Raw genomic sequence first — 8,041 nt, 5'->3', positions numbered from 1 at the left:
CTAAGGTAAATGTAATATATTTGATATATATTATACGTTGATTAAAATACAGTGACTTTCAGGGAACATAAGAAATGAAGAAAATGAAGGACAGAAAAATTAATACAACAGGGAAGCAAAGGCTTCAGAAATGCCAGGCAAGAAAAACGACAAAATACATGAAAACTTGCAGATTCAGATTGCATTTGCATTTCTCGGGGTTTTTTGTGTGCTTGACTCGACATCTTAATGTTGTTAAATATTTTTTGTGTTTACTGAATGTATTAAAGTTATTATAAACACTGACTATAGCATCAGCTTAACGAGCTACGTTACAGGTTTGTCAGGCAGTGTCCACAGCAGGGAAGAGTAACTCCCACTGGCTTGCACTCCTGCTTGTTTACCTTGATGCGGTAACTCAGCCCAACACTGAGCTGAAAAACAATTTTTCCCCAAAAAGCAAGTCATTCAGAAATCGATGATTAACTTCTAGGACAAAGTGGAAATACTGATACTAATTTTTGGAGCTGTCAATCAGAGTCTACAGGCAAGAACATGGGCAACTTTCTGTCTAAAACCTGTTATTAACCAAGTTCCTCCAAAAAAGGAAGTTAAAAATCAAATCCCAAAACCTCATCAAAATCTTTGGATTCTTAGCACACTTTCTCTGATTGGAAAAAAAAAGTGTGTCAGAGACCACATGGAGTTCACCTGAAACTTTGCTGTGAATATATGAATACTACTTTGTGTTAGTTGCTCAGATTTAGAGAGATGCTGGTGAGATTGGATATTAGGAAAAGTGTCTTCACTGAAAGGTGGTCGAGCATCGGAACAGGCTGCCCAAGGAAGTAGCAGAGTCGCCATCCCTGGAAATGTTGAAAAAAATATGAGGATGTGGCACTGAGGGACACAGTTTGGTGGTGTACATGGTGATGCTGAGTTAATGGTTGGACTTGATGATCCTGGAGGTCTTTTCCAACCTTAATAACTCTGTGGTCTCAAAAGTAATGACTACACTCAACATTCATCATTAAGAAACATCATAGATCACTTTGTAAAGCAAAATAAAATTAAGCACAAAGCTGTTTTTGTAGAGTACTTAACGTGCATAAAACTGTAAGTGCATTTCAGCTGATGCGTCTTTCAATGTCTGCTTTTATCCCTAGCTCCTAGAGAGTTTTGGAGATTGATTTGGCTTTTTTGCTTTATGGAGATTGAAACAAATAAAACCACCAATCACCCTACCACATGCCTCCTGTACCTATGACAGCCTGAGAATTCTTATATTCTTAGCAAAAGGTATTCTGAACTTTCATCCAAATTTCTATAGCCAAAGAATGTTAGGTTTCCTTCTCATTCCAGTTTTTCTGTGGAGTCTTTCTACTTGGAAAGATACTCAAACCAAATTTGGGTGAGCTGTTTCAGCACTAAGGCAGCTGAACATTCTACTGTGAAAGTAGCTCTGTAATAATGGGCAAATGTTTATTAAAAAACATTGGTCTTGCAATGCTCCAGAGTTCAAGAGCAAGTTTTGTCCTAGAAGGAGAAACAGTTCCTGAAACTGTAGTCAAAGACTGAAAACTCATATTAATTTTATAAGAAATCTGTTTCTGAGTTCAAAGTCAAAATCTAGTGCTACTACAGCCCATATGGCACATCACTGAATCTCAGAATTACAGCCAGCAGCATTAGATTTCCAGGACAGGGCACTAACCACAAAGCTAGAGTTAAGAAAACAAGAAATCCCCAACCCCATGGACCAGAATCACCCCTTCTCCCATTAAATGTTTTATTGTCCATGTTAGTGCTTTTAATATCGTAAATGATGCAGCCATTTCTGTGTGACAAAGCTGTGCAAGGAGCAGATGATGCACTCATGTTGGCCAATACCAGAGGAAGGTCTCATAATGTACAATAGAATGGGAATTATGCTCTTAGGATAAAGAGAACAGAAATCTATTTCTGAGGGCAACAATGAGGGGCTTATTTGAAGTGAGTAGACTCAACCTTTTGTCCTGTTTTTTGATGTTTTTGAGAAAAATGGCTCACATTACTTCTAGTAAAGGTTTCCAAGCAGATCAAGAGAGCAGAACAGTTTAATTGGTCTAATTTCACAGTTTGTGGGATCAAGATTTAGAAAACTGCTCTGATATTTCAGCTGACTCAGGTCATCACAGAGTAGGAAGCAGCCAGAAAGAGGAGACCTCATCTTTCACTGGAAGTTTGCATTTTGTTTGTATTAAGCTTGATGGCAGAATTCAGGCATGCCAGCCTCAGGGATGGAGAAAATTCAGAATCATGGCAAGTCTGAATTTCTTATTTGATGTGCCACCATGCTTGTGAGCAGTGTAGGGTTTTTTAAAAAGCAAACAGTCCATCTAAGCTCCCAGCTGTGCCTGTTTTCAACAGCAGGAGGCTGTGTACTCAAAGGGAATTGTTATTCTCACCCTCTGAGTGAAGCCTTTGTGGTTGTGGTGGGTTGACTCTGGCTGGACACCAGGTGCCCACCAAAGCTGCTCTATCATGCCTCAGCTAGGCATGGGACAAAAAAGCTCACTGGAGAGATCGCTCACCACTTACTGTCACAGACAAACCAGACTTGACTTGGGGAAATTAGTTTATTGCCAATTAAATATAAATAAAATAAAACCAATTCCTAAAAACACCTTTTCCTCACCCTCCCTTCTTCCTGATTTCAACTTCACTTTCACTTTTATTTACCTCCTCCCCCCCAAGCACACGGGGTGGGGGGACAGAGAATGGGGGCTGCAGTCAGTTCATCACATCTCTGCTGTTCCTTCCCCCTCAGGGGGAGAACTCCTGACACTCTGCTCCAGGATGGGGTCTCTCCCACAGGAGACAGCTCTCCACGACATTCTCCAATATGGGTCCTTCCCATGGGCTGTAGGTCTTCAGGAACTGCTCTAGCATAGGCCCCTTCCACAGGCTGCAGTCCTTCAGGAACAGACTGCTCCAGTGTGAGTCCCCCATAGGGTCACAAGTCCTGCCAGCAGGTCCTGCCAGGAGCTGCTCTAGTGCACAGCTTCCTTGGAGCATCCACCTGGCTCTGGTGTGAGGCCCTTCACAGGCTGCAGCTGGGTATCTGCTCCAGGGACCTCCATGGGCCACAGAGGCACAGCACAGCCTGCCTGACCATGGTCTACAATGCAGGCTGCAGGGGAAGCTCAGCTCTGGCACCTGGAGCACCATTTCCCCCTCCTTCTCCGACCTTGTTCTCTGCAGAGCTGGGTTTTTTTTCCACTTACTCACACTACTCCTCTGGCTACAACTGCTCTTGCACAGTAACTTCTTCCCCTTCTTAAGTGTTGCCCCAGAGGCACCACCACCATGGTCAAACATGATGCCTAAACAGGTAAGTTTCTTTGAAACCCCACAAATACCACATGCACACAACCAACTGGGAATTTACAGTAAACTCTTCAGTAACACCTCTGCTGTTAAGTTGGCCAGAAAGCAAAGAAACAAGACTAGCCATGAAGTGTAAACAGTAACAATCTTTCATGACTCAATGAGCTATCACTTTTTTTTGAGACGATCCTACTTCTATGCATATAGTAAGAAGGTTTTGAATGAGAGAAGTAAGTTGGACTTCAAGGACTTACCTCCCAAATCAGATCCACCGAATATAGATTTTAGTGACTTCAAACACGGAAAGATTTTTGCTTTTGTTTCTAAATGCAGATTCACATCATTGAGCTGGAAATGTTCCCTTTCAAGTCCCAATACTGAAGCAGCAATTGAATAAAAGGTCTAAATTTCTAGGGGGAACATTCCCTAGAAATCTCATTAGAAAGAATGCAATTTTGCTATAATTCTTAAATTTATTTACAACTTTAAATGTTCTATACACCTCAATTTACATAAGAGGGAACTTGGTATTACATTTTATAGCAATTTACAGTGAATAAAAAGAAAACCAATATGCATAATTAAAATTAACCTTTATTATTCCAAAAACAGATGCTAAATATGCAGTATATTTCTGTTTCTGTTGGCATATTCCTAAAATACATGTACAACTGTAACTAGTCAGCCTAGGCATTTCCTATACTGTTTCATAACATTTGGAAGTTCCCCCACACTGACTGGGACATCACTATAGTAAGCTGACAAAAATAGGCAAAAAGAAAGTTAATCTGGTTTTGAAAGGGAAATGGAAAAAAAAAAAAAAAGCATGTGCTCTTACTAAAAAAAAAAAAAAAAAACCTAGGTTATAATCAAGCATTACACTCAGAAAATTCTAAAATACTACCTTACTTCTAGTTTTAGGTGTAGCTACCAGTTTCCATTTGCATTTATTGGCACCAGCCCAACTATTTTAATGTCAAAGTATGGTAACCTTCAAGATTAATATGCTAATACAGGCTCTCTCTGCAACAGAAGCTTATAGTCCCACAAGGCTGTAATTAATTGTGCAGAAAGATTATAATCAAAATGTGTTTTTCCTAAATACCAGTTCCATGAGATCAGATAAATACTGGCCTATAATTGCTAGCCATCACTTCACTTGATTGGAAACTGCTCTTGTTTTCAAAACCTTTTTCTCATTTTCTTAGAATTTCCAGAGGTTTCTGTAAGGGTTGAAAGAAAAGGTTTTATTTTCCTACTTCTACCATAGAACAGAAGTGGGAATGTTATTTGAAGCAACACATGCTTCAAACATTTTCTGAACTACTCTTTAGTGAGCAATATCACCCTCTTTGAAGAAATTATCTGTTGGATCATCGAACGCCCATACATAGTATTAGTAGAAACAAGTTCTGCAGAATGCCCAGCAGTGTAAAAGCACTGTCATCAAAGCACTGCCATCCACCTACTGCAGGAATAAAAATTTTTAACATCTTGTCAGCAGCACATCAGAGATCATAGGTATTTTGCTTGTCCCTGCCATGGTTCTGCCCAAAACATGGTCCGAAGAGCCTTAGACATGTTTAGTCTGTTGGTTTTGCATTCAAATTTCTCTCCCAGCCATACACGTGTGTATTTTAACCCCAGGAGTACTGGAAACACAACCACTGCTTTTGTCTAACATGGAGCTCCCACAATGTAGCTGCTTCATTCTTAAAAATGCTTTGTTACACTTCTAAATAAGAAGTCTTTAATGGTGGTCTCTAACCTCAGAGTACGAGCGATAGTTACACTACATACTACTGCTTCACATCTCAATCTCTCACACTCCATAAAACATTCCACAGCAGATACTGTGGGGTACCCACCTCCAACCCACATGTAGCAGCACGACCCAGGAAGCTGTGCAGAAACACATCAGTGCATCTGCATGTCCTTCTTCTCAGCTTCAACACATCTGCTTGAACCAAAATGCTGAATTCAACCCTGAGATTTATCCTTCTGAATAAATTTCTTGTGCGAAGAGTATAGGGAGCAAAGGATGAGGAACTTACTTTATTTTGTGTCTTATTCTGATGAGACACAACAAACAGATGAGTAACAGAAGCTCACAGGAGACAGATTAATTTTAAGTGACACTAATGCCATACACACATCAGGAAGGGAAAAAAAGGCTACGCTGAGTAAGACTACTGCATTGCTAGATGTACATTCTTCAAATTATCAGTTACATATCCCAGAAGTTATCATCTTACTTCTAGTTTTTTCCCCTCTAGAACAATCTGGATTTCTTTGGCATCCAAAGTCTCATACTTCAATAAAGCTTCTGCTAAATTCTTGTGTTCTTTTGCATGAGTCTTCAGGATGTTCTTGGCTCGCTCATATGACTCCTAACATTAAAAACAGATAAAAGGAGATTTTAACACTTTAGAACAACAGCAAGATTCCACTTTATACAGCATGAAACAAACATTTAAAGTTGTGCCTAATATTTCATAGCATGCACAGCTCCCAACTGACAAAGCTTTAAAACCTAGCTGCCACAGTTAACAAAAAACAACCACTTTCTGCCACCTTTGCTTTTTGCACAAGCAGGACTAAAAATAAAGTCCTGATACAAACCTTAGTATTTTTACATATGACTTTGAAAAGACTTACTAGATTCAGATGTGTCCTGATACTTGTAAGAATTTGTTTGCATCATGAACAGTGCTGCAGCATTCAAAGAACATCCCTCAAAGACTAGCATTTTTAAAAGCTTATAAAAGTTGAAGTATTACGTACTTTCAGAAGGCTGAAAGCTACCAGCTAGTGAAAGTAACCAGCTGCTCCAAGTAGATGTACACTGCAAGCATTACCAGCTTCAACTTCTAGTTCTACATTGCTATTTCTCTCATGACTAAGTCAGTTCAAAACCAACTACAGCAAAAAAGTGTCAATCGTTTAAATATTACAATATAAATAATTTTCCTGCCTGTACCAAACTAATTCAAATTACCAGAAAAGTGATCTGGAAGTTCAGTGATTATCAAATGCTGTACATTTCCCTAAGCACCTGACACTGATCCCTGTGAGGAACAAGATACTCAAGACAACAATCTGATCCAATACAACCATTCCTGTGATTCCATACAAATTATTTATCCTGAAAGTAACATAAAATATTCACATCTATTCTAAAACAATTTATACACATACCTTTTTCCTATAAATTGAATAGGCAAAATACAAATCCTGGCCAAATGGCAGAGGTAGTGTTAAAGAGTATATTAAAACCCAACACTACCAACTTGATTCACACTATTTGTGCATGACCATCACCTAAAGGTTTTTATATGCAGAGATTCGAAGTTGCAGCTACATTACATACTTGGGAATACTTTCATTCACCTGTGTATTTTCACCAGTATACATTAGTAAAATGAATAATCAAGCAAGCAGGTGTTCAACTCATCTCAAAATAAATATATCAGAGTGGAGGGGGAGAGACTCTTACCCGCAGAAGTGTTCTTACTTCCTGTTCAATTGCAGACTGAGTTTCAGGACTAACTTTCCCTGTATCAGTGTAGGTCATAACACCAAGCTAAACAACAAAAACAACATTTATTTGCCACTGTTGCAATACATATAAAACACTGTATGAGCTTCTACATGCACACAAATAAAACCAGGAGTCAAATGCTCGCTGAAGTGCTTTTAGCAGAAGCAAAACAAGAAGCCTGTTGATAACTATGTAGATGCTGCAGAATTCTATTTCACTGGCTCACAGTACAGATCCTGAGTAAGCGTTTTCTTACTTAGAAACCAAAACAAAATCCCCATACTACTAACACTTGATGGGCAATAAACATGACTAAAGAAGCTTCTAAAAAATGTTTTGAAAACCCAATGTTGCCTGCCCTCCTCCCAAACCCAAGATTATCCTCAATTCCAAAATGTTTGGCTCTACAATAAGTATTTTCTGAAGACATTAGCAGCTTTCAAGGTAATTTTTAACCTGTCAAATACAAAGACCTTATAGCTGAGCTCTATAGCCAGCCAGGTCATAAGGCTTAGGTTTTTTGTCAAAACTACTTGGTCTCAGTGATCACTGACAGCCAAATAGGCTTTAGTTACAGAACAGAACACTTCTTTGTTCCATATAAATGTTAAAGGATTGATGACACTACCTTCTCACTCATTCCAAATCTAGTCACCATCAGCTTTGCAATTCTAGTAGCGTTGTCAAAATCACTGGAAGCACCTAGAAAGTAAACAGATCAAACATCAAAAAAGTAAACCAAGTCAAACATGCCAGTCCACAGCCTTGATCAAAACCTTTTACCTACTGATCAGCTGACCTGTTGTGATGTGATCACTTCCAAATATGAGCTCTTCTGCTACTCTTCCTCCCATACAGACATCCATCTGTGCAAGCAACTGGGATCTCGTTTCACTCCATCTGTCATTTTCTGGGAGCAGAGATACCTGTAAGATACAGAACGGTGGTCAGATAACAACAACAAAAATAAATAAATAAATAAATACTGAAATAACCTCAAAAATATTCTTGTTTATATCCAAAGCAGATATAAAGGCTTTTATGCAACAATTTCAACGCTCTGGGCCTCCCTCTAGTCTAGGCACACTCAACAGGTTTGCCTGGAGGTGCTCAATCTAACGATAGCACAAAGTGCCATGAGGAGAGGCTGAG

At 39.2% G+C, this 8,041-nt stretch overlaps 1 protein-coding gene across 1 annotated transcript; it reads right to left on the bottom strand.

Annotated features, from left to right (window-relative positions):
* Positions 1-5,198: 5,198 nt before the first annotated feature.
* Positions 5,199-7,812, bottom strand: LOC103803625 (ATP-dependent zinc metalloprotease YME1L1-like). Its single transcript, XM_009076193.1, has 4 exons — positions 7,689-7,812; positions 7,518-7,591; positions 6,845-6,931; positions 5,199-5,738 (listed from the first exon to the last, which is right to left on the bottom strand). The coding sequence occupies exons 1-4, from the start codon at positions 7,753-7,755 to the stop codon at positions 5,595-5,597; spliced, it is 372 nt and encodes a 123-aa protein (XP_009074441.1). The 5' UTR covers positions 7,756-7,812; the 3' UTR covers positions 5,199-5,594.
* Positions 7,813-8,041: the final 229 nt, after the last annotated feature.

Source organism: Acanthisitta chloris, unplaced genomic scaffold (genome assembly GCF_000695815.1).
Source record: "Acanthisitta chloris isolate BGI_N310 unplaced genomic scaffold, ASM69581v1 scaffold14456, whole genome shotgun sequence".
Taxonomy (NCBI): Eukaryota; Metazoa; Chordata; class Aves; order Passeriformes; family Acanthisittidae; genus Acanthisitta; species Acanthisitta chloris.
The sequence above is the reverse complement of the archived record's forward strand: the minus strand, read 5'-3'. Positions and strand labels throughout refer to the sequence as shown.

Excerpts from the sequence above, each read along its gene's own strand:
- LOC103803625 (XM_009076193.1), bottom strand. The coding sequence starts at position 7,755 with ATGGATGTCTGTATGGGAGGAAGAGTAGCAGAAGAGCTCATATTTGGA. Across the intron at positions 7,592-7,688 it reads AAGTGATCACATCACAACAG|GTGCTTCCAGTGATTTTGAC; the intron begins GTCAGCTGATCA and ends TTTACTTTCTAG. Across the intron at positions 5,739-6,844 it reads AAGTAAGAACACTTCTGCGG|GAGTCATATGAGCGAGCCAA; the intron begins GTAAGAGTCTCT and ends TTTTAATGTTAG.